This window comes from Gadus chalcogrammus, chromosome 14 (genome assembly GCF_026213295.1).
Source record: "Gadus chalcogrammus isolate NIFS_2021 chromosome 14, NIFS_Gcha_1.0, whole genome shotgun sequence".
Classification (NCBI taxonomy): domain Eukaryota; kingdom Metazoa; phylum Chordata; class Actinopteri; order Gadiformes; family Gadidae; genus Gadus; species Gadus chalcogrammus.
In genome coordinates this window covers 3,419,456-3,443,535 of record NC_079425.1, presented here as the reverse complement: position 1 = coordinate 3,443,535, position 24,080 = coordinate 3,419,456, and the positions used below count along the sequence as shown (strand labels likewise).

The 24,080-nt window shown below is 49.1% G+C and overlaps 2 protein-coding genes across 8 annotated transcripts in view; one reads left to right on the top strand and one right to left on the bottom strand.

Annotated features, from left to right (window-relative positions):
* The window catches only part of LOC130404015 (C-myc promoter-binding protein-like), a 64,232-nt gene extending 52,089 nt beyond the window's left edge, over positions 1–12,143 (top strand). For all 3 annotated transcript variants that reach the window (XM_056608604.1, XM_056608602.1, XM_056608603.1), the window contains 9 exons: positions 513–616; positions 981–1,156; positions 1,684–1,836; positions 3,849–4,032; positions 4,905–5,159; positions 5,647–5,764; positions 7,720–7,882; positions 8,533–8,597; positions 8,710–12,143. In XM_056608604.1, the coding sequence (XP_056464579.1) occupies positions 513–616; positions 981–1,156; positions 1,684–1,836; positions 3,849–4,032; positions 4,905–5,159; positions 5,647–5,764; positions 7,720–7,882; positions 8,533–8,597; positions 8,710–8,846 (1,355 nt within the window). In that variant the 3' untranslated portion in view covers positions 8,847–12,143. The remainder of the gene's footprint in view (positions 1–512; positions 617–980; positions 1,157–1,683; positions 1,837–3,848; positions 4,033–4,904; positions 5,160–5,646; positions 5,765–7,719; positions 7,883–8,532; positions 8,598–8,709) is intronic.
* A 274-nt stretch (positions 12,144–12,417) lies between these two features.
* LOC130404017 (sodium/potassium/calcium exchanger 1-like) lies at positions 12,418–23,960 on the bottom strand. 5 transcript variants are annotated; one of them, XM_056608605.1, is made up of 13 exons: positions 23,678–23,954; positions 23,312–23,399; positions 21,926–23,118; positions 20,134–20,271; positions 19,593–19,701; positions 18,413–18,466; positions 18,225–18,275; positions 17,544–17,627; positions 16,424–16,551; positions 15,540–15,788; positions 14,913–15,002; positions 14,666–14,832; positions 12,418–14,388 (listed from the first exon to the last, which is right to left on the bottom strand). In XM_056608605.1, the coding sequence occupies exons 3-13, from the start codon at positions 22,934–22,936 to the stop codon at positions 14,139–14,141; spliced, it is 2,331 nt and encodes a 776-aa protein (XP_056464580.1). In that variant the 5' UTR covers positions 22,937–23,118; positions 23,312–23,399; positions 23,678–23,954; the 3' UTR covers positions 12,418–14,138. The 5 variants fall into 5 exon arrangements, with proteins under 5 accessions (XP_056464580.1, XP_056464582.1, XP_056464583.1 ...); XM_056608607.1 differs by lacking the exon at positions 17,544–17,627; XM_056608608.1 differs by lacking the exon at positions 20,134–20,271.
* Between the last annotated feature and the right edge of the window lie 120 nt (positions 23,961–24,080).

Here is a 24,080-nt window from a genome sequence, read left to right as displayed (position 1 = left end):
TGTACTTGTAGGCGCTCTTATCCAAAGCAACTTAAACGGTACATACACACAATCATACACCAAAGTCGACCACGCAGGGCGACAGCCAGCTCGTCGAGAGCAGTCGAGGTTAGGTGCCTTGCTCAGGGACACCTCGACACTCAAAAAAACTTGTGGTTCCAAGTCAACCCGCTCTGCCCCCTGAGCCAAGCTAGACAATCTAATACACAACATTTAACTGCATGAATATAACCAGTATGGCTAGTATATTCAGAAATAGTATATTAGATTACATTTTGTATAACGGAATAGTTCAATGAAAAGGTTGATGACTCCAGCAACAACCCCAAATAGCTTTAGAGAAGTGTGTAGTATAGTAAAGTATAGTGCAGTGTAGAATAGTTTAGCGTGGTGCAGTGTGGCGTTGTGGTGACTCTCCTTCGGGTGGATTCCAATAACACTGTGAAGTGTAGTTTGGTGACTCTCCTGCGGGCGCATTCCAACACCCCTCTGCTCTGTACTTGTTGCTACAGGCGCTGCGCTCTCTCCCTCCGGCTTCCCGCTCGGGGACAAGTCGGACGTGGACTCCTCGCGCTACACCAGCAACAGCAGCATCTTCAGCAACTACGCCCTGGAGGTGAGGCGGTGTACAACGGCCGTGGGGACTCAGTATGAAGCCCTTTGAGCCACAGAGGTTGGAAATACCTTTCCGATTCCAATATTGGAAATACCTTTCCAATGTTAGCGTAGGTGACTTGCAAACACATTACAATAAGGGGTCTAGTAATATCGCTAATATTGGAAATATTGGAACGTTGGGAAGATGGAAATACCTTCCCAATATTAGCTTTCCAATATTAGCTAATATTTTCCTTTCCAACATAAGATCGACTTTTCCAACATTAGAAACCCTTTTCTGAACGCAGCGCAGTACGAAGCAGAGTGAAGCCCCCCCGATTCAGCTGACAGACCCCCGTCCTCCCCAATCTCTTGCCCTCCAGCTGCTGATCTCCAGCTGTTCGCGCTGCAAGACGTGCGACTGCCTGGTGTACGACGAGGAGATCATGGCTGGCTGGACGGCCGACGACTCCAACCTCAACACCACCTGCCCCTTCTGCGGAAACCCCTTCCTGCCCTTCCTCAACGTGGAGATCCGGGACCTGCGTGGGCCCGGCCGGTGCGTTGAGATGTCCTCATCATTCATTACCTTTTTTTACTGCCCTCTTAGAGGGGCAGCGTTCAGTACATGGCATCTGGCATGAAGGACTGGGCAGAAGTGGAGTGTGGTATTTAGTCTGTTTTAATTGCTGTCGTCTATGCTACGGAGAAAGGTGTGGGCACCCTGGCTGTGAGAGGATTCTCACAGCTCAGCCAAACTCGACCTCCTGTCAGATGTCTCTGAATATCTAACACACGCTCTCGCTCTCTCTCTCTCTCTCTCTCTCGCTCTCGCTCTCGCTCTCTCTCTCTCTCTCTCTCTCTCTCTCTCTCTCTCTTTCTCGCCCTCTCGCCCTCTCGCCCTCTCGCCCTCTCTCACTCTGTCTCTGTCTCTGTCTCTGTCTCTGTCTCTCGCACACTCTCTCTCGCACACTCTCTCTCTCTCTCGCACACTCTCTCTCTCTCTCTCTCTCTCTCTCCCATTCACTCTCACTGACTCTCTCTCTCCTCTCTCTCGCTCTCTCTCTCTCCCCCCCGCCCTTCCAGGCCCTTCCTAAAGAGCAGCCCCTCCTGGGACGATGGGGCCAGCTCCTCCTACTCTGTGTCCACGGGTATGGACACCGGGACCTCCAGTCTCTCCACCCCCTGTCACCCCTACCCAAAGTTCCCCGTGCAGGAGCGCAGCGCAGGGAACGCAAGGTACCACGCTTTGCTCTGATTGGATGTTTAGTGATTAGAAGTTCTGAGCCCAAGCGCTTTCTATTAGACAACAGCCCCCCCTACTGGAGGTTTTAATTTCTAGTTTTTGTTTACTGTCTATATATTAAATTCAAGGTACAACACACTTTTTATTGAATATGCAAGTCTAGGATCATGGTCATGAATTTGAAAGTGTAGAATGACTTCAACATGGCTTATATACAGACATCGCTGCCCGGGATATATGGGTTCTTTCAAGCTCACAATAATTTCCAATGTTGGATTAATAATTAACCACCAGTATCTTTTTTGAATGCAGAATTTCGCACCACTTTTAATTAAAAGACAAACTTTCTTTGCAACAGCCTCAGGGGTCAGTATTAAAGTTGATAAATACTCCCCTTGAATGGATAGTCCACCACGCTGCCTACACGCTGAGCAGGGGAGTACAGTGGCCGGTGAAGCTGGGTGGATCGGGGCAGTGAACTACAGGGTGCAGACTGCAGCCCTGGTCCTGATGGGAGCGACTACGTGTCTGCGGTGCCCCTGTATGATTATTCAGAGCTAATATCAGTGCGGAGCCTGGTGGGTCTCATCAGAGAATGCCTTTGAAGTGTCACCCCCCCCCCCCCCCCCCACCCATCTACATTGTAAAACAGCACCATGACACCATCCCACAGCACCTGGTCCTGGAGGTGGGTGTGTGTGTGTGTGTGTGTGTGTGTGTGTGTGTGTGTGTGTGTGTGTGTGTGTGTGTGTGTGTGTGTGTGTGTGTGTGTGTGTGTGTGTGTGTGTGTGTGTGTGTGTGTGTGTCGGTGGGCAGATTGGTGGGGATGTGTGTGTGGGCGTGTGCGCATATGATCGGGTTGGGTGCAAATGTGTGTTTGGGTGGTCGCGTGTGTGTGCGTGTGTGTGTGTGTGTGTGTCTGCTGGTGTAAGTCTGTGCTTGTGGGTGTGTCGGCAACTGGGCGGGTGTGTGTGTGGATGTGTGTTTGGGCGTGTGTACATCTGCATAAGCTTGTGTAAATTTGTGCGTACGTGAGTGGGTGGGTGCGAATGTGCGTGTTTGCGGCTGCTTGTACATCTGCATGTGTGTGCGTGTCTGCTTGTGTGTTAGTCTGTGCTTGCGGGTGGGTGTGGATGTGTGTGTGTGTGTGTGTGTGTGTGTGTGTGTGTGTGTGTGTGTGTGTGTGTGTGTGTGTGTGTGTGTGTGTGTGTGTGTGTGTGTGTGTGTGTGTGTGTGTGTGTGTGTGTGTGTGTGTGTCTCCATCACGAGTTCGGGCCACGTCTTGGCGGTGAGAGTGGGCCTCGGCCCTGGGGATGACGAGGCCTTCCTAAGAGGCTTTCATCGTTAGCCATGCATGTTGACGGATGACCTCCTGCAGGGAGAGCAGATCAATCCATGCGCTGCACAACCCAGACTCCCTCCTGTATTGGCTGCCAAGCCATTTATCTTATTGAGGGAGTGTGGACCAGTGCATTAGGCTCATTACAACCCGATGACGTACGAGTCCATTATCATAAGCCCCTTTGTTCCGGCAGGTTTGTGGTATCGGATCTTTTTGTGTCGCTATTGAACAGCTCCAGGATGCTGTTCACGTGCACATGCTATTGGTCCATCCTTGGTTTTAAGGTATATAAGATAACATAAGATAACCTACATTTTAGTAATACCGAACAAGGGAAATACACTCGCTACAGCAGTTTAAAAGTCAAAAGTAGAGGAAAAGAGTTTAATAAAAATGCTAAATATATAAAAATCTATCTAAAAATGTGATATGACGAAGGCCTTCCACCCACCTATCTGCCTCCCTCTCTCTCTCTCTCTCTCTCTCTCTCTCTCTCTCTCTCTCTCTCTCTCTCTCTCTCTCTCTCTCTCTCTCTCTCTCTCTCTCTCTCTCTCTCTCTCTCTCTCTCTCTCCCCCCCTTCCTATATATTGTGTATCCATTTAATGAATCAAAGGCTATAATAAAGCGATGACCTCTGACCCTGCCCTTCCCCGCTCTCGCAGCACCCGGGCCCCCCAGGCCCAGAGCGTGGACATCCCCTCGGAGGCCCGGCCCGACCCCCTGACCCCGGGGGCTGCCATGGCCCGCAGTGTCAGCGCCTTCGGCCCCATGGAGGAGGCCCCCGCCCGGCTGAACCACGGCATGCCCACCTCGGGGAGCCTGCCCAGCCGCCTCAACAAGGCCACGGTGGGGACGGTTTAAGAAGCAGGGAGAACACTGCGCTTTCAATGACGCCAAACAGCCCCATTGGTTATCTTTACAGAAGAAAAATGTACAGTGCCTTACATTAAGAAACACAACTTCAACCTCGGTGATGCTGTCAAGCTTTTGGGAATGTGTCCAGCGTAGTTTCCATCAGTTTCTTCAAAAACAGTTTTACCTACAATTACAATTAGGGCATTTAGCAGACGCTTTTATCCAAAGCGACTTACATCGGTTAATACACACATTGACACACCGACAGCAGAGTCAACCATGCAAGGCGACAGCCAGCTCGTGTTAAGTGTCTTGCTCAGGGACACATAAACACTCAGCTATGAGAAGTTGGGGATCGAACTAGCAACCTTTCAGTTTCAAGGCAACTGCTCTACCTCCTGAGCTAAGCCGACCCTGAACTTTCAAATCCTAAAAAAAACACGGTCGGTCAAAATGAGTAATGGGCATCGTTCACTCAACCGTTCAGGGCTTTTAGAGGAGGTTCCTGGGATCTGTAGTTCGCAAAGTTACAATTAAAAAATGTAGTTCTCAAAAGGACATTCCGAGCCGCCGTCGTGGTCCACTATCCAATAGTAAATGGTAAATTGACTGCATTTATACTGCGCTTTTCTAACCAGTGGCCACTCAAAGCGCTTTACCACATCGCCTAACATTCACCCATTCACGCACACACTCACACACCGACGGCGGTGACAACCAGGCAAGGCGACAGCCAGCTCATCCGGAGCAGTCAGGGTGAGGCGTCTCGCTCAGGGACACCTCCGCACTCCGGGGGATCGAACCAGCGACCTTCCGGTCACCAGCGTTCTAATCCCCCCCCCCCCCACGCGTCGTCCTCCCAGGACCCCCTGAGCACGGAGTGGCGGCTGCACCACCCCGAGCCGGTGACGGTGCCCTACCTCAGCCCGCTGGTGCTGTGGAAGGAGCTGGAGAGCCTGCTGGAGAACGAGGGCGAGGGGGTGGTGGCGGCGGCCGAGCTGGTGGACCAGCACCCCATCATCTACTGGAACCTGCTGTGGTACTTCAGACGGCTGGACCTGCCCAGCAACCTGCCGGGCCTGTGCCTGACGTCGGAGCACTGCAACAGGGACGCGCAGGTGAGGAGGGAGGCCCTTACGCAGGGGGGGGGGTTCATGTGGATGGGCTGTCCTGGTACACACACACACACACACACACACACACACACACACACACACACACACACACACACACACACACACACACACACACACACACACACACACACACACACACACACACGTGGGTATGGAAGACACTGGGTTGTGCTCGCCCCTTTCTTTCTTGCACGCGTTCGTATACCCGCACAGACAAACATAAGGGATACACACACACACACACACACACACACACACACACACACACACACACACACACACACACACACACACACACACACACACACACATACTCTCTCTCTCTCTCTCTGACTCTGACTCTGACTCTGGTCTCTCGTCTCTCTGTCTCTCTGTCTCTCTCTCGTCACTCTGTCTCTCTCTCGTCACTCTGTCTCTGTCTCTGTCTCTGTCTCTGTCTCTCTCTCTCCCTATGTCTCCCTCTCTCCAGATCCCTCGTCATTGGATGTCTGAGGACAGTAAGCATGTTCTGATCCAGATCCTGTGGGACAACCTGAAGCTCCACCAGGACCCCGTCCAACCCTTCTACATCCTCTGGAACACACACAGTAAGACACACACACACACACTGTTAAACACACTGTCACACACACACACAAATACACACACACACACACAAATACACACACACACACACACACACACAAATACACACACACACACACACACACACACACAAATACACACACACACACACACACACACACACACACACACACACAAATACACACACACACACACACACACACACACACACACACACACACACACACACACACACACACACACACACACACACACACACACACACACACACACAAATACACACACACACACACACACACACACATAGTAAGATACACACACACACAATCACACAGACACACAGACACAGACACATACACACACACACACACACACACACACACACACACACACACACACACACACACACACAGTAAGATACACACACACAGTAAGATACACACACAGTAAGACAAACACACACACAGTAAGACCCACACACGCACACTAACACACACAGACACTAATACATACTAATACACACTAACACACACACAGTGTAACGGTGTCTTGTTTGATGCTCAAAGATAAATCCAGATAAGGCTGAAGACCTCGAATTTATCTGTCAAATAAAAACTAAAAGCAGAATATATTCTCTAGGTGATTGGTTTTAGCCTGCTCTGCATATTTAATGTTGAAAGGGTTTTGGTTTGGACCTAAATGCCTGTTGAATGTTTTCTAGCCAATCAGAGGTGGCAGGGGTGACTGCGTTCCAGAATAGTGGAGTGTTTCTACAGATTTCAACCTTTTGTTAAAACACACACATCCGCGCTGCTCATCGTATCCAGCGGTCGCTGCTTTCAGACCCACAGAGCCAACGCCCTGAATCAGTGATCGGATTCACGGTCTTTCCTCCTCCACCAAAAATTGCTCTGGTCGCGTACGAGCGATGTTTTATAGGGTGAGAAAGAGAGATACATGGCGAGAGAGACAGAGAGAGAGAGAGCGACGAGTCCGAGCGACAGAGGGAGAGACATAGAGAGTGTGTGTGTGTGTGTGTGTGTGTGTACTTGTGCGTGCGTGTGTGGAGTGTTGTGTGGAGGGTGGGCTGCGACACTCTACAGTCTGCACCTGAAGGCTTCTTGGAGGACGCTGTTGGGGTGGGTGTGTGTGTGGGGGGGGGGGGGGGGGGGGGGAAGTGCAGCCCTCTTAACAACGTCATGAACCTAAACCCCTGCTAACAGGCTGCGTCTGCTCTCTGTCTTCCAGGGCTTAATTGTACTCTATTTTTAGACAGTGAGTGTTCTTCCTTGCTTTCGTCTTTCCTGGCTGCGGACTCTGTTGTCATACGACCTGTGGTCGGCTTGTCGTACCTCTGTTCTGTAGTGTTTGGAATGTGTTCTCCAAAACACATACCCCCCCCCCCCCCCCCCCCCCCTGCCCAACCCAGCCCTCCTACCCCCCACACACACACACACACACACACAGACACACAGACACACAGACACACACACACACACACACACACACTCTCTTGCTCCCCTCTCCTCCCCCTCCTCCCCCATGCTGTTTGTGCTTGGAGGACTGCTGTGTTTCTTAATGCTTGGCAGTGTGTCGTTTGATGTGCTGTAATGCTCCAAGCGGCCGAGCTGTGGTTTCCTGTCTCCCTAAACAGGGGACGGGGGGACGGACTATGTGGTTGTTGTCTGACGCCCACCTGCCCTAAAGCACGTTGGATCTCGACCTCTGTTTTCCATAACAGTATTTGAGGTCGACAAATACAGTTTGTTTGATTTTAAATGTCTGCTTGTGCCTTTTTTTTGGGATCATGTCGTGCTCCACGCACACATCTTGTTGTTGACCCTCCTCCTCCTCCTCCTCCCTTGCACAGCTCCTATTCATGCACCGTGTCCATGCTGAAGCTACACTCAGGTCTCTCCCCGCTAACCCCCCCACCTGTGTGTTGTGTTGCGTGCAGACGTGGGCTACCCGCTGTCCCGCGCGCTGCGGGCAGAGGAGCGCCCCTTCAACGAGGAGCTGCTGCAGCTGGTGGTGAGGAGCATCCAGAGGAACGACCTCACCCGGCCCATGGCCAAGCTGCTGCAGCTGCTGGCCCAGACGCTGGGGGTCACGAGGCAAAGGTCAGAGACGCACCGGGGACGAGGTGGGAGTCAACGGCGAGGTCGGGGAGTTGACGATAAAAAGATGATAAACTCACAGGAGTGAGGGTGTCCCACCCCGACTGGGACGGAGGGTGACATCGTGGTCAGATGTCGTTATGTGGCTCACCATGCTCTAGACAGAAGAGGTTCTTTGACACAGGACGGAGGGTGACATCGTGGTCAGATGTCGTTATGTGGCTCACCATGCTCTAGACAGAAGAGGTTTCCTTGACACAGGAAAGCATTTTAATCATCGTTGAAAAGGTGACTTAAAAAGAACTGCACTTTTGTATGATTTTCTTCCTAATGGTCGGATACCAAGATTGGGTCCAACACTGCTAGGCTGACATGTTGATATGTGGGCGGCAAATATGACCGAAGGGAAACTGTGTCTCACCCTGTCTTAGAATCGAAGAGCACAGAGAGTGAAAGTATTCTCGTGGGTCAGGCCGTTTATTACCTCGTTACCTGATCTAACTCCATTTGAACGGATCCAATTAGGCCAGCTCTGACCACAACGGATACAGCCTTTCGTCATGTGACATGCTGCTAACCTGCTTCTGCCTCCCCCCCTCCCCCCCCCCCCCCCCCCTCCTCCCCTCTCTACTCCCCTCCCCTCCCTGCTCCAGGAGTTTATATCGGGACATCCTGTTCCTCTCTCTGGTGGCACTAGGAAAAGACAACATTGATATCGGTATGTTCCGCTTTGGTCTCCCGCCGCCTCACTCACTCTCTCTGTCACACGGTTCTACTCTGCTGTTATAACACTCCCCCCCCCCCCCCCCCCCTCGCTGCCTCTCCCTCAGACGCCTTCGATCGGGAATACAAGATGGCGTACGACCGCCTCCCCCCCAACCTGGTGAAGCTGACCCATAACTGTGACCGGCCCCCCAGCACGGGGGTCATGGAGTGTCGGCGGACGTTCGGAGAGCCCTACCTTTAAAGTAAAAGATGTGTGTTTTAAAGAGAGCAACCTTCCATGTCCCCCCCTTAAGACCAGCTCAGGAACAAACCGTCAGAATACTGTGAACGCAGCGGCCCACGTCGGTGTTTCGGTCTGCGACGCGTCGGAGTCGACAACGGGAAAGCGAGGGAAGGCGAATGGCGCCCGCTGACACCAAACAGAGGAGCTTTGTGTGTTTCATCTCAGCAGTGGTCCGACGGAGCGATGTAGCGCCCTTTACACGCGACGTTAACGGCTTGATGTCTTTTCTTTCAAACTATTGTGTTAGAGAATCGGTACTGTATTATACACTCTACATACCTGTAGGATTTAAAACAAACGAAAAATGTAACGTTTATATTGTATAGTCCAAAAAATATATACTTATAGCGTTAGCAATATTTTACCGAACTTGAATTCTATTTATACAAAGTACGCTTTATTTATTGTTAGTCTGTGTTGGCAGGCGCCTCGCTTTCGGGCGGGGCCTTGGGTCCTCTGAGATTAGTTGAGGGTCGGAGCAGCACGGCATGCTGGGAAATGGTTTCGGACACGTTACACACTTTGGTTCGCTGAGGGCAAACCGCAAACATCTCAGTATCTTTCGAAGCTGGCAGAAATGATGGCCCGTTAATCACAGCCTGTCCAGACACAAGGAGGACTTTGTTACCGTGCTATGTTGTTATAGGAGAGTGTGATAGGAATAGGGTCAATGTTCAAAGCCCCTTGGTATGTTTTTAATCTGCCTTCAGTGTTAGACACGTATGTCGATAGCGGTCCCCCACAGCGGCTACGGTACAACTACCTTTTTAATCCTAATCCTTTAAAAGTTGTTTACAAAAACTTTATTTAAATCATGTATTCTCATACTATGCACATGTATGTTTTTATTTTTTTTTATATATGATTTGCTTTGGGGTCACCAGTGGAATAACTCGCTGTTTTTTGCAGCCGTCAAAAATGTCAGTATTATCGTTGGTTGTCGTGTAATGTTTATATTATGTTTTTTGTCTGCGATGAAAAGAGAAGGAATCTCAGCCTTGCTGGAAAACTGCGATGGTCTGGATGTCAGAGAGAGGGCCGAGCCACACAAACCTAGTATATTCAGCGGCGTAACTGAATACAGTGCAGATTGTTTATCAATTCAATACAAGAAGTTGAAATGACACGTGATTTGATTATTATGTACAAGTGCTGCTGTAGTCTGCTGCACAAAGAGAGCCCTACACGCAGGAGTCGCTGCTAGACAATTGAGTCACAAGATGAGCTTCTCTGTACGAGGACAAGAATAAGATTAGTCTTTTGATCGATGTTTTGATTCACTAGTCCACTCTAATTTTATATTTTTGTATCGAATGGAAACAGCCCCACAGTTTAAGCATTGAGCAAAACGAACATTATAATTCTTCTAATCACTTTACGATCGCGATCAGATAGCAAGATCTCAGATGTGTGCCTTGCTGGCAGGGATTCTGCTCCCGTCGCTCAGACAGACAAAGAAGCTGTTAAAGAGGTACGACTGCCGCATGGTGTAGATGAAGTCACTTTAAGATGACATCAATGGTAATGGCTATCGATTCTATAACCACAAAATGGCTCTCGTTCAGGAGGGCCCCCCTGTGTGTGATAACGCCCCCGCCTGCCCTTCACTCGGTTTAGGGAGATGGATGGATGGCTTGATGCACAACGGAGGGGTTCAAAGCTGCTGTTGGAATTTGAGAGTTGCAAAGAGACAGATGAGACAGTTTAGGAAAATATACGCCCCCTTCCTTCAGGCACCTGTGTTAATGCAATGCTGGGTGCGTGCCTGTGATTGACAGCCAAGATTGATTCTCCCAACCAATCGGGGATGAGAGGCTGTGATTGGTCAGAAAAGATCCGTGAGCGTCCTAAAATCGATATTGTATCAAACAGAGTAAGGCAGGCCGTCAGCCAGAAAATATATTCTCAAAGAGTATTTCATTCATTAAACGCTGACGGATTGCGCTGGCATTTGTAATAAACGATACAAAAACGAAGCTCTCAACTCTCACCTACAGCACCTTTTGAGGCAGGGGTCACCAACACAGTGCCCGCAGGCCTGTTGTGTACATAGCACAACTCATTCTTGAACAACTCTTTCCCACCTTTTTAAAGTCATTGTTGATAATTATTGTGAGAAATCATTAACATGATCAGTGTCTTCACATAGATGAGTATCATTAATCATTAATAATGATATGTAACTAAAGGCAAACTGAGCAAATTTGTTATTTCAGAAGAGTGTATCAAACTGGGTGCCCTTCGTATGACTCAGTATCCATGAAGTAGCTCTCAGGTTCAAAAAGGTTGGTGACCCCTGTTTTAAGAATATACTCAAACACTTTACCAAAGGGGAACGTTAAGTGAAAGGTTATGACGTCTGGGAAAAGCAACAGGTTTTGCTGAAACGGGTGAAACATTGCAGTCTTATGGTTCTGCTGGCACTTGATTGGTTTGCTTCCACTTTGTATTTGCTTCCATTTTATATTTGCCATTTGGCCGTCACTAACCACTCATCTGCGACACGATCAGTCGTGATATTTGCCCCTGCGTTCAAATGGATGGTTTGAAATGAGATGTAAAGCCCAACCACTACGCCAGCAGAAACTCTGGGAAACTGATTGTGTTCTTTTGACCAAAGCTGGAAAATGTTATATGACGTATTAGGTATAAATATATCTATTTTTTAAAAGCTTTATATATGCTGATGTTGCATGTTTGTGTAGATATGCATTTACATTTTCTGCATTTTTATTATACTACAAAATGTGTAAATAGTCTATATAATAATATAGACTATTTGCTTACCAATATTTGTACATCATATTTTTACCACTTAAATCCTGTGTAGTTAACTTGTGGATTCAATGTCTGATGATGTAAAGAAAATGTGATGGCTTTCACAGTTTGTTACTACAAGAAGTGCCCAAATGACTTTCTAAAGTCCAAACACACTGGACTAGTTTTACTTTAAAAAAAATCTAGTCACACAATTTCATAGTATAAGTGGGTGTTCACATTTGTTAAAATAGTTGTTCTTGAAATATACTGACACTTAATGTCAGGCAAGTAAACCTTAATTACCGAGAAAATGTTAAGGCAACATGTCCATCTACGTGTGTGTCTCTCTTAAGACTACAAACAATTTTGATGCCCATCTCACTCAAGTCTCAATTACTCAAAACACTATTATTTTTTATTTTTTTTACATATCAAGTTTTGTTTTCCTTTGGTCCGAATTATTTGTATGCTGCTTTAATCAATATTCCTTATACATCACCACTGTTTCTGTGTTGTAACTCTAGCAAAACATCTTGTGATGTTGACTTAACAGAATTGATTATTAATCACTTTGAAGTTGGTATAGCCTGCATTGGCAAAAGATTTAACAACCGATTTGATTTTAATCTTTAGTGCTACATGGCTTATACCCTGATGCTCTAAAAAACTTGTTCATGCTGTTTGTGTATCCTGAATTCTAAGTTAGTGCTATTTGGAAAAAAGGGTCACTTTTCACATCTTGGGTACAAACTAGGTATATAAAGGGAAAATGTATTTAATTTGGGTCTGGCTGTTGTCAAAGAATACGTGCTTTGACTGTTAATGTCGTTTTAAAAACATATGACATGTTGTCCTTCCTTTGTTGCACCAAGCTGGTTGGGTGAGGATTCCTTGCCACAGAGGTGTCTTATGATCCAGGCCATGCTAATGGACCTGATCTGAACAGGGTCTCCGAGTTGTCCAACTGTGATGTGATGGCAAAAGTTGTTTGTCATCCAGCAACACATTCGGTGTATATGTGGAACCAATTGTACAGAAGTTTCACCCGAAGGTCGGACCTGTCCCAATGCATAGAGCTAGTTTAGTCTTTATCGTCTTTAGACAGTGAAAGATTGAAAAAAAGAAAAGCTCCTATAAACATGGTGAGATTCTTCACCATGTCGTGTTCATAACTCTGTAAATAAATCAACTTATACTGTAATAGTCTCTTGTCATCACTAACAACGAGGTGAAAACAAGAACTTGTCCCTGGAAAAATAATTTAATCGCAGCATGAAATTGGGAGATAATACCGGTAATAGAAAAACCAAATCAATAACATGTCTTTTTTTTTTTGCATCCACGTCACACTGATAAATGTGTCCACAATTAACGTTTCACAACAAAACACTCCAGTTAAACAAATCCTTTTTCTTTTTTTCAACACTGATTGATATACCATGACTGACACACACACAGTGAATCCCTCCACATTATCATGACACGGTTAACATTGCAGAACCATGTATAAAGAACATAGTTCTTGGCTGGACATTTTACACACTAAACATGGACGAACACTATCGAACACGGACCGCAGGCTTAAAAATGGACGACAATTCTCGGCTCGAAACTGAAGTTTCAGCCAGTATTTTGAGAGTGCTACACTCAGTTAATAAAAACAATATTCTTAAACCATCAAGCTGACGCTAACTTTTAAAAATGGTTACCAAGACGGAAAATATAGTTGCTCTATCTTAAACGTTTTTAACCAGGGATGATAGTCCTACACAAGTACAGCCCAAGGGATATAACATTCAATAAATCACACACGAGCCACGACACCGTTGTCTTTTTGAGGTGGTTTAACATGTTTGTGGAGGTCTCCCTTGCAACTCAGACCCCCCCTAATGTCAACGGGATGAAGCGGGTGGCGACAAGATCAAACTCAACCGCATGTACCCGCCGACGGCGGTCCCAATCTGGTTGCCCGGGGCAACCGCTGATGTACAGTCACCTGGAGCCAATATGTTCTGCCGGCTCTGCTGACTAATACCCTCTCACCTGTACGCGCGTTCATGACTCACCCCATGAGGTCAGCGCGCGCTGACGTCCTCACCTGGTCTTCACCCCGGCATACGACTTTGTTTGCTGACGACGAATGTAAGTGGACGGCGTTTACACAGCGCTTTTCTAACCAGCTCACGGCGCTTTACAATACTGCCTGACATTCACCCATTCGTGCGCACGTTCACACAGCGACGGCGGCGTCGACCACGCAGGGCGACAGCCGGCTCGCCCGGAGAAGTCTAGGGTGAGGCGTCTTCCTGCTCAGGGACACCTCGACAGCTAGGAGGAGCCGGGGGATCGAACCAGCAACCTGCCGGTTTACCAGCCAACCCCCGCTACCTCCCGAGCCACATGCCGCCCCGTGTACGTTCATATTCACTGCATCGTCTCCCAGACAGGAAGTGACACGTGTACACGTGGGCGCGTGCGTCGGTTTGCTTCTCAGATGGACACGGGGCAGGTGAGGATGCGGTCCTCGAGCATCACGCTGAGCACCAGGAACAGGAAGTAGAGCACGAACATGGTGAGGCCGAGGCCGCGGCTCATCCTCCAGCGGCAGGCCGCGATGGAGATGATGACGAAGAGGAGCATGAGGAAGAGCAGCACGATGGCGCAGAAGAGGCCGTTGGAGCGCACCTGGATGGGCTGGTTGCCGTGCGACAGCGAGTACATAAGCCAGGGGACGGGCAAGCTGGAAAAAAAACAACAACAAACGGCTTTACCTTTATGGATACTGGTTCACGTACACTACAGTCACTTACACCCCGAGTGCTTGCATACATTTACAAGAAGTCCCTGAGCACAGCCTTTTTGATTCTCCGCTGTTGGTGATGTGCAGCCAACAATAAAGCCAAAGAAAGTGTAAAATCACCACACACTGGTAAGCTGATTTTTATGTAAACGACGCGTTTACATTGAACAGGTTATTTTTTATCACGGGTTCACGGATGACATTATTAATACTGTACCCTATGGTGATGTCGAAGATGTTGGAGCCCACGGAGCTCGACACGGCCATGTCACCAAGACCTTTCCGGGCCACGATCACGCTGGTGATGAGGTCGGGGATGGACGTCCCCGCCGCCAGTATGGTCAGCCCCATGATCTCCTCCGAGATGCCCACCGTCTCCCCCACCTGCGGGTCACTCTTTGTTAGACTCTTGGGAGATGTAGTCCAAACCGGGGGAAATGCTTGAACTACAAACGCCCTCTGACCTGGTGCGCCCACCACACCATCAGGTAGGAGAACACGCCGATCCACAAGATGGAGCCCATGAACGTCATCGCAAAGAACTTCCTGGATGCCTGGAAGACGCACACAGGGGAGGAAGCACTCAGTTTACGTTTACAGTTAGGGGATTTTGCTGACTCTTTTATCCGAAGCAACTTCCAATACAATTAGGGCATTTAGCAGATGCTTTTATCCAAAGCGACTTACATCGGTTAATATTCACATCGACACACCGACGGCAGAGTCAACCACGCGAGGCGACAGCCAGCTCGTCAGGAGCAGTTAGGGTTAAGTGTCTTGCTCAGGGACACAACATCACTCAGCTCGGAGGAGCTGGGGACCGAACTAGCAACCTTTCGGTTACAAGACAACTGCTGTACCTCCTGAGCTAAGCCGAACTTCCAACCATTCATTCACATATTCTCACACCGACGGCGGAGTCAACCACGCAGGGCGACCGCCAGCTCGTCAGGAGCAGTCAGGGTCCAAGTGTCTTGCTCAGGGACACCTCGAACACAGCTGGGAGGAGCTGGGGATCGAACTAGCAACTGCCGCCCACTCAAAGTATCAAAGCGATCGAGCCTCGGTAACACACTTGGATGCGTACGTACGGGATTGCGGACGTCGGGCACGGTGAGCCACAGGGGGAAGACGATGGGCAGCAGGATCAGGTAGGTGGCCTGCTTGCGTCTGGTGTCGGGCCACTCCAGAGACAACGGCTCCTCCATCTCCTCCTCCGCCTTCTCCTCTTCCTCGTTGGCGTCGCCCACGCTGGCCTCGCTGCTGTCCTCGACCTCGCTGGACTTCTCTCCGTCACTGTCCCCGGAGCCGTCGGATTCCCCGGCCTCGGGGACCGTTTCCTGCCCCCAGAACGCCGTGGAAGGAACAGAGAGGTGGAGGGTCCAGAATGCACAGTCGTGTTAGAGTTAGAGTGGCCCATTTATTCTCTGTTATCCGACCAGCTACCCATGTCTGACCCAAAAAGGGGTTTTCCCTGTGGTCCGACGGTGGTGTGAGTCTGAATACGACACCTGCTGCTATTGTTTTTGAGCTGCGCCAGATTCAGAGGTCCGAGTGGTTTGGCCTTTAAGAATGATTAATCCATCCTATGAAGTGTAATTTATATCAGTTTTTGGTCCAAAACGTTCCTCGGGCTTCCTTTTAACATCAAACTTGTGCTGGTATAAATGCTACGTCATGGTGTGCATTTCATTGTGGTCGTTGGACAGAATCTGATTATTATTTAATTAAATTGTTGAAAACAACAACTGCCGCCTGATATTTCAGAGGCTCTTTATTAGTTAAAGGCTTGGCATCCGTGTTATTCTTTATATATTTAAACTGTATTGGCTGTTTTATCCCCGTCTAGACTCAGGAGACAAAACAAATGCACAATGATCATCCATACAACATACACAAAGTAATGGCAGAGTCTACTCAGAGTATAGCGAGTTCGTATCGCTCCTACTCCACAGAAGCTCTTCTTCCTGTGTACCTTGGCTGTGTTCGCCTGCTCACCGGCGCCCCCTGCAGTCCTCTTCTCCGACTTAGCTTGCTGGGAGGTGGAGGGCTCACCAGCTTGACCACTGGGAGCACTGGTCTGGGCCGGCTCCAGTTCATCATCTACAGGCGGGGACACAGAGCAAGGGGGGAGAGGTCAGACTGTGCCCTGTGTCCTCGTATGAATACTGATCTGTGTCAACAGGCAGGATAATGAGGGCACACCTTGGAGAAGCACAGCAAGTGGTGTGAGGGCGACATGATTATCTAAGAAGGATTTTTATAACCAATTTTCCTTGATTATGTTATTCTGTTAAAATGACACTACTTTCATGCTGGAAATGCATCAGGTTTCCTCAAGATTACCTTCTCCTTCTTTCAAGATGTGTTGTGCTGAATACTGAGACCAAAATTGTTGACAGTATGAAAATAAAAGCAGGCTTGCATTAAATCGATAAGAAAAGAAAACCTTTTTGTAATGAAAACGACAGAACTTATCTATCTCATACTGAAGCTGTTTCAATTATCCTGATGTGCCTGGCATGAAAACTATCACGCACACACACATAATCAATCCCGGAGTCGATTGATTATGGATCGTAAAGAAGCCACTTCAGTCTCCCTTTGATCCCCAAATCTGCTCCGCATAACAGAACAACAAGCAGCCCGAGTCTGGAGCACCTCATCAGTCCACAGTGTGACGCAACACACACACACACACACACACACACACACACACACACACACACACACACACACACACACACACACACACACACACACACACACACACACACACACACACACACACACACACACACACACACACACACACACACACACACCTGATTGCCGAGCACAACGTCCACAGAGCAATCTGTCCCTCCCCCACCCCCACTCAGACTCTGACCACTGGAATTGCTAACGACCTACTGCAGGGCATGCTTGACAAAACACTGAGGAGAATGAGGATGACACACATTCAGGCCATTGGTTCATATTGTAAAATATCTTCCCTACATGGGATTTTAAATATTTGAAGTATTGCCACTTTAAAATAGAAAGAAAAAAAAAAGAAAAGTCGTCCCCCCCCCCCCCCCCTGCATTCAACTCACCGTCATCCACGCACTGACAGCACACTGATTCCCTCTCCAACGCCCCCTGGACTGCTGGGTTCAGGGGCTTTACTTTATTCCTGGCTGCAATTAGGAGAAGGGTCGCTCACTCATTGCATCTTTGCTGCACTGCATGTGAGCTCATGCCTGGATTCATGCAGTGAGGATGAGGCTGCCTTGAGGCCAAGGAAACATGCGACATGCAACGGGCAACACGGCACGGCAAAACATGCGACTTGAGCATGCAGGCAAGAAAAGATTATTAAATAAATGCTGTGAGAATCCGTTCTGGTTGACTGTGCCTGCCTCTGTATTAAGACCGGTTCTTAGTTTCTGAAACTAAAGTTTAGAGTTATACTTCTGACCAATTGCAGAATCGTATTAATTTCGTCTGTCGATCACATGTGCATGCAGTGTTATCATAGCTTCATCAAAGGTGCGTGAAAGGCGGTGAAACGTAGGGAGGTGGCGTTTTTCGCTCTCAAGAGCAACCGGGCATTTAGTATGAATGTTAATAAGAGCTTAGGGGAAGCACTGCAAAGCCATACCAGTGGAGAGAATCACCAGACCCATGCAAACAAATCCACGGTCACCCACGAGAGCAACCCTGAAACAGGATTGAAACAACGTACAAGATGGCCGTGAACGCCACCCCCAGCAGCCAATCACATTGGGCCTTACCTTTTCTCTGCCCTGAGCCCTGAGCTCTGACATCACCGTTAAATGAGGTCTCTGGGGAGCAGGGGGACATAGGAGCACATCATACATCCTCATCTCCACCGGCTTCCGAATTTGTTTCCATTTACAGGTGGGGAGGCATGCAGGACGATGCGTGACAATGAGACGCTGACTCAAGGTGCTTCTCTTACCCTGTCTAGCGTTGCAGGGCCCCGAGGTTTTGAAACCCGCACTTAGGGCCGTCTCTAAAAAAGAAAACCCCAGCAGTTTGAGTGTTTGATAGAATCTGTAGTGATGATAGAGTTTGAGATGCCAGTATTCCTACCAAAAGGGATTGAGAGTGTCACTGAACTGAACGTGCAGACCTAGAGGGGTTTTCACATTCGGATACGTCAACTAATAACACCTTCTCAAACTATTTCCCTTAAGGTTAAAAAATCTCTCGATTAGACTTGTTTTCTGCTAAATAATCTCTCAAATCAAACATTAACATTAGTTCAGATTAATTGATTAATATTATTAATATATCTGTATAATGCAATCAGTCCTTGCCTACAAACCCTCATTATACCACGTTGTTCATCAGAAACCTGGATGAAGAACCGATGAAAGTGAGGGTAGACAAAGCACCTAAGTCTAGTCTCCACATGAACTGGACCCATGGGGCGTGAGGACTTGCAGTTCTCCAGCGTCCGACCAATGGCAAGCCCCGGTCAGCAGCCGCGGCCCACGCTAGTCTTGTTTAGCCGGGTAAGAGATTGGCCGAGCAGCGGGCTGGCTCTTATCCAGCTTTTATAAGCCTCGTATTCGAAAGCTGATTAGGGATCCACTCAGGCCCAGGCCTGGCCAGGGAGTACGAGGGAGACGGGCTGAAGGTCACCACGCTATAACTTTATGCGCAGCGCAACACGCCATGGCACGACGACGTAGGGAGGATTACGCAACGCTTTCACCCGTGCAGGCCTGCAGCTCGTGCACCGAAGCTGGTTCATATCAAGTCAGCCCACCGGAAGTGCCATTTACATTCAGGACATTTTGCAGACGCCTTTATCCAAAGCGACTTACAATACGTACTTTTCTTCAGAAGAAAGATAAACGAAAATATATCGTAGTCGGTACTGTGAGGATGTTCATAGAGAACACGTATACAACAACGATAGCGAGGATAAAATGCTACACAATGCTAAGTGGTGTGTGTGTGTGTGTGTGTGTGTGTGTGTGTGTGTGTGTGTGTGTGTGTGTGTGGGCTATGCAGAGTCTAGGTGAGTCTGAACAAGTGAGTCTTGAGTCTTTTGCCGAGGCCGGCGGCGATTACATTTTGCGTGCATGTGTGTATAAAAGGAAACAGGCCTATGAGGTCGGGGTCGCTACCTTCTCCTAGCGGGTCCAGGGTGTGGATCATGAGCTGGAAGATGGTGCACCTGAGGGAGGCGTTGTGGAGAGAGGCTGAGCTGCCCCCTCGCTGGAGCACGGGTCGAACCTGCAGGAGAACACACAGTTTGGTGCAGGTCCTACACAGAACGGGAACCGTCTTCGTCGACGGGGGAACTTCAGAGGTCACAAAGAATGCTACTGATATGGGAATCCAGTCAAATGGATCGAGAGCAAATATTTTAAATAAATGTAGATTATCTTTGAATCGGTAGATTGACTGGCACTTAAGGGGCTGCTGGTTTGATGGCTGAGGTGTCCCTTAAGCAAAACCCCTCATTTTTCTAGTTGTGACTGAGAATAAATTCAAATCAAGTATTCCAAAAAATACAAGCGGCGTATTGATCTACTATGTGATGACGCCGTGCTCAGTCTGCAGCAAGTGGAACCGACGAGTCAGCGGGCAATCTGCCGCCGGGTTAATGCCCGCCTCCTCCCAGCCAATCAGAATCGAGCATTCTTCAATGTTCCTCTCTCTCACCCTCAAGCGGATCTTGCCCTCCTGGGGTTCCGCGGGGGAGCGGCTTCGGACCGGGCTGGGTTCTGCCTTCGGTGTGACCTCTTTAGGTCCAGGTGGAGGTGGAGGTGGAGGAGGGGGAGGGGGGGATTGTTCACTGTCCTGAGGGGATGACAGGTCAACAGCATGGGCTGGACAGTCTCTATGAGCAGAGGCAGATTCAAATGTGCAGTTTGGAGGAAATCAAAGTCGCACCGTGCAACGTTTCAGCCTGCTCGTGGTTCAGCATTATCTGAAGGTATCTGTAGTCAATGCTGACCGAAAGTCAATTCAATAATTTAAAATCAATAAAATATACTCCGGTAACGACCTTAAAGTCTGAAAGTCTTCCACCTAATAACTGGGAGACTCAGCACCTTAAACTAAATGTATTCTATATACTCTGAGGGATTCTATTCGTTGTGTCTGTGACCACACAGTGGGGTTCATGTGCACAAAGATAGAGAGGAAGAACGGATCATGGTACTAAGAGGGGCCCCCCAACCGAGCGCTGCCTCTTCATCAACGCTGGCTGGATGTATAGCCACGCTCCCTCGCACTCAGCATTGTACCGCGCCTATGCTACATGTAGGGGTCCTTGAAGATGATTGCACAAGCGCAGTGGTGGATTCACTGAATACTAAATCAGGGCTTTGCATGTCATTACGTCGCTCCATTATTGCCCGCATAGTGATGTTTGGTAGGCAAACATATTTCATAATCAAGGCCTCAGTAAAGTGGAGATAAGCGACAGGGGTCGACGTGTATCGAGGAGGTGAGCAGACAGAGGGACGTCTATGTTGTGTGTAGTCCCTCCCTTCCATTGTGTTGTCTGTGTGACACCTGTGGTCCCTTGTGTTCACTAGCATCAAAGGATGGAGCACACACACACACACACACACACACACACACACACACACACACACACACACACACACACACACACACACACACACACACACACACACACACACACACACACACACACACACACACACACAGTTTCAACAGAAAATACTCTCGTCTCTCTACAGTAATGAGAATAGCTGATGATATATTATGGATTGTTCCTAAAAGGGGTCTAGTGCTTTGTGAATCCAAATGTCCAAATATAATACATACCATAATACACAAGTGCTCTGCTTATGGGCAAATGCATTGTGCTTTAACAGTGGGACACTCGCATTATGCTTTTTAGGATTTGATTAAATATTTTTGATTCTGGATGGCTACATGGCTCAAATACGAACTCGCAGATCATGTCAGCAACTCGTTCTTTTTTTCAACCACTGTCTGCGTCTCCCTTCACTCTCCTGTCTCCAGGTACAAACATTTTTTGTTGTACCTGTCCATCATGGCACAGGTACATGATGGAGCTGTCCGTCATGGCAGTCATTGCACTCCTGATCATCCCTGGAAGGAGGGATCCCCCACTCTGCGTTCCTCCTCAAGATTTCCTCCTTGCTCATTAAGGGAGTTTTTTTTCTTGCCCTCTGGCGGGCTAGGGTAGGGGGGGTGCCCTAAATATATGGCCAGTTAAGCCCTTTGAGACTGTACCTGTGATTAAGGTATATAAAAACATAGTGACTTGAAAGCAAATTGAAGACCTGGGAGGAGGATACAAGTTGAATAATTAAATGATCATTTTGAATTGAACAGGCACGATATTTGCCCCGCCACACCCTTGACCGATTTACCGCACCACTGAACCTTAAATAAAGTACCATCTTCTTAAGTCAGCCTTCAACAACACCGTGAGCACCCGCTGCCCGCTCACCTTGGTGGGCTCCTCGGCCGTCCACACCTTCACCGTGTTGACGTGCTTGTTGATCTGCCTCTTCACGGCCCGCTCGATGGGGCTGTTGAACTTCATGAAGATGACGTAGGAGACGTAGCCCATCACCAGCATGGCGCTCTCCCACCACATGATCACGTTGTCCAGGAAGAAGGCGATGAGCATCACCAGGTCCAGGATGTAGAAGGACACGTCGCGGAACAGCGGCCACCACGTCAGGTGCAGCATCTCCCGCGAGAAGATGGCGCACATGCCGATCACAAACAGGATGTTGAACACGGCCGAGCCCACGATGGTGCCGATGCCCACGTTGCTGTGGGAGATGAACACGCCGATCAGCGAGGTGAACAGCTCGGGGGCGGAGCCTCCGGCCGCCATGAAGGTGGCGCCGGCCACGTCGTCGGAGATCTCCAGCTTGTCGGTGATGACCTCCAGCGTGGGCACGAAGAACTCGTCGCACACGATGGCGAGCGCCACAAACATGTACACCATGCCCACGAGGTGCAGGGCCACCCAGCCCTGCTGCCTCTGCTCCACAGAGAACATGTCCTCGGGGTAGTCGCCCTTCCTGAGCGGCGGCAGGTCAGAGGTCGGCGGCGCTGGCGGCGGCGGCGTGGGACTCGTCGCCACGGTGACGTCGGGCGGCGGCCGTTCGGTGGGCCGGGGCACGGGCGTCGCCGGCTCCACGTAGATGCACTGTTCGATGTCCGTCCGGTTGACCGTGATCACCAGCGGAGGCGGAGTCCCGAGGTGCCCGGGTGGGACGGTAGCCGTCTCTGTGACGTTGGGCGACGTTACCTCCCGTGTGTGCCGCCTCTGACCGGGGACCTCTTCCTCCTGCTCCTCCTCTTCGGAGGAGGAAGAGGAGGAGGAGGACCGCGGCTCTGACAGCTTGGCCCTGAGAGTCAGTGCGTAGAGGCAGCATAGCAGCACAGCTGAGATGAAGAACAGGACGCGACTCCACTGCAGTCGCCTCCGTTGAGGCCGATGCATGTTAGTGGCCCTCTCGCGCTCTACTCCAAACGGGAACAACGGCAGAGTTCGCGTTATCTTTCGGTGACGGTTCTACCCCCATGGTTTGGTAGGAAAGCATAGAGCATGGAGAAGATACAGGCCGACACATAAACAGTGTGTGTTTCATCTTTGGAGGCCAGAATCGAAGGGGCTTTCAGAACCTAAAAAGGGAGAGTTCAAAAGAGAGCATGTATAGGATGCTACACAGGGGGGTCCCATTTTAACCTTTAACGTAAAACATTGTACTATCATAGGCTAAATATTGAACAAATAAGCTCATTTGTGCAAGTGCAGCACACATCCACACACCTAATAGTCCTACAATTAGGAGGGAAGGGGTATGATGGCACCCACCTGTTGCTATGGCTACATAATCACAGACGATGGGGCTTCGTCAACACAAGTATGCTGAGGGAGGGCTTCGTTGCAAGGGAATATTTGGCTTAAACGTCGAAAAAAGACAAGTTTGCATTCAAATCACAACGTTAGCGGACCTCATCGAACCATTAAATCGCACGCAAGAATGCTCAGAGACCATGGTAGTGGTAGTCGCGCCTGCAGATAACAAGACGGGAAGTTATCGCTGAATGAGAAACACCATCAAGCGAACATCAATTTGTCCAAGTATACTTTTGCAGAATGATAACAGTGCGGCCTGCGGTGCAAAACGTGCAACAGTTAGTATCAATGCATTATCATATCATAAAAGGCGCATCTCACCTCATAGCCGAGCGGCGGCAGCAGCTGCAGGGATTGGTTAGATGCTGACTCTGGTTTTCGGGCGCACGGCATGTAAAGTCTCCAACGAGGCTCAGCATAATGCCTGCAGTCCTGTAAGAGGATTTATGGAAACACCTCTCACCTTCCCTTTTAAACAAGCCCTTCGTTGACACCGCATCGTTCCCCGACAGGCACCTGCCAGTCGTGCTGTGGTTCAGTGCGTTCACAGAGAACAGTGTTCGCACAGAGAGAAGTGTCTGGGTAGAGCGGTGATTGGAAAGCCAGACAGGCGGGGTTTGGTTTGGTTTGCTCCGGTTTTAATTGGAGTTGATTCCACGCATGCGTAATTGCAACGGTAAAGTCACATTGACTTTGGTTGGGGCTAATTGCTTTAATTATGCTT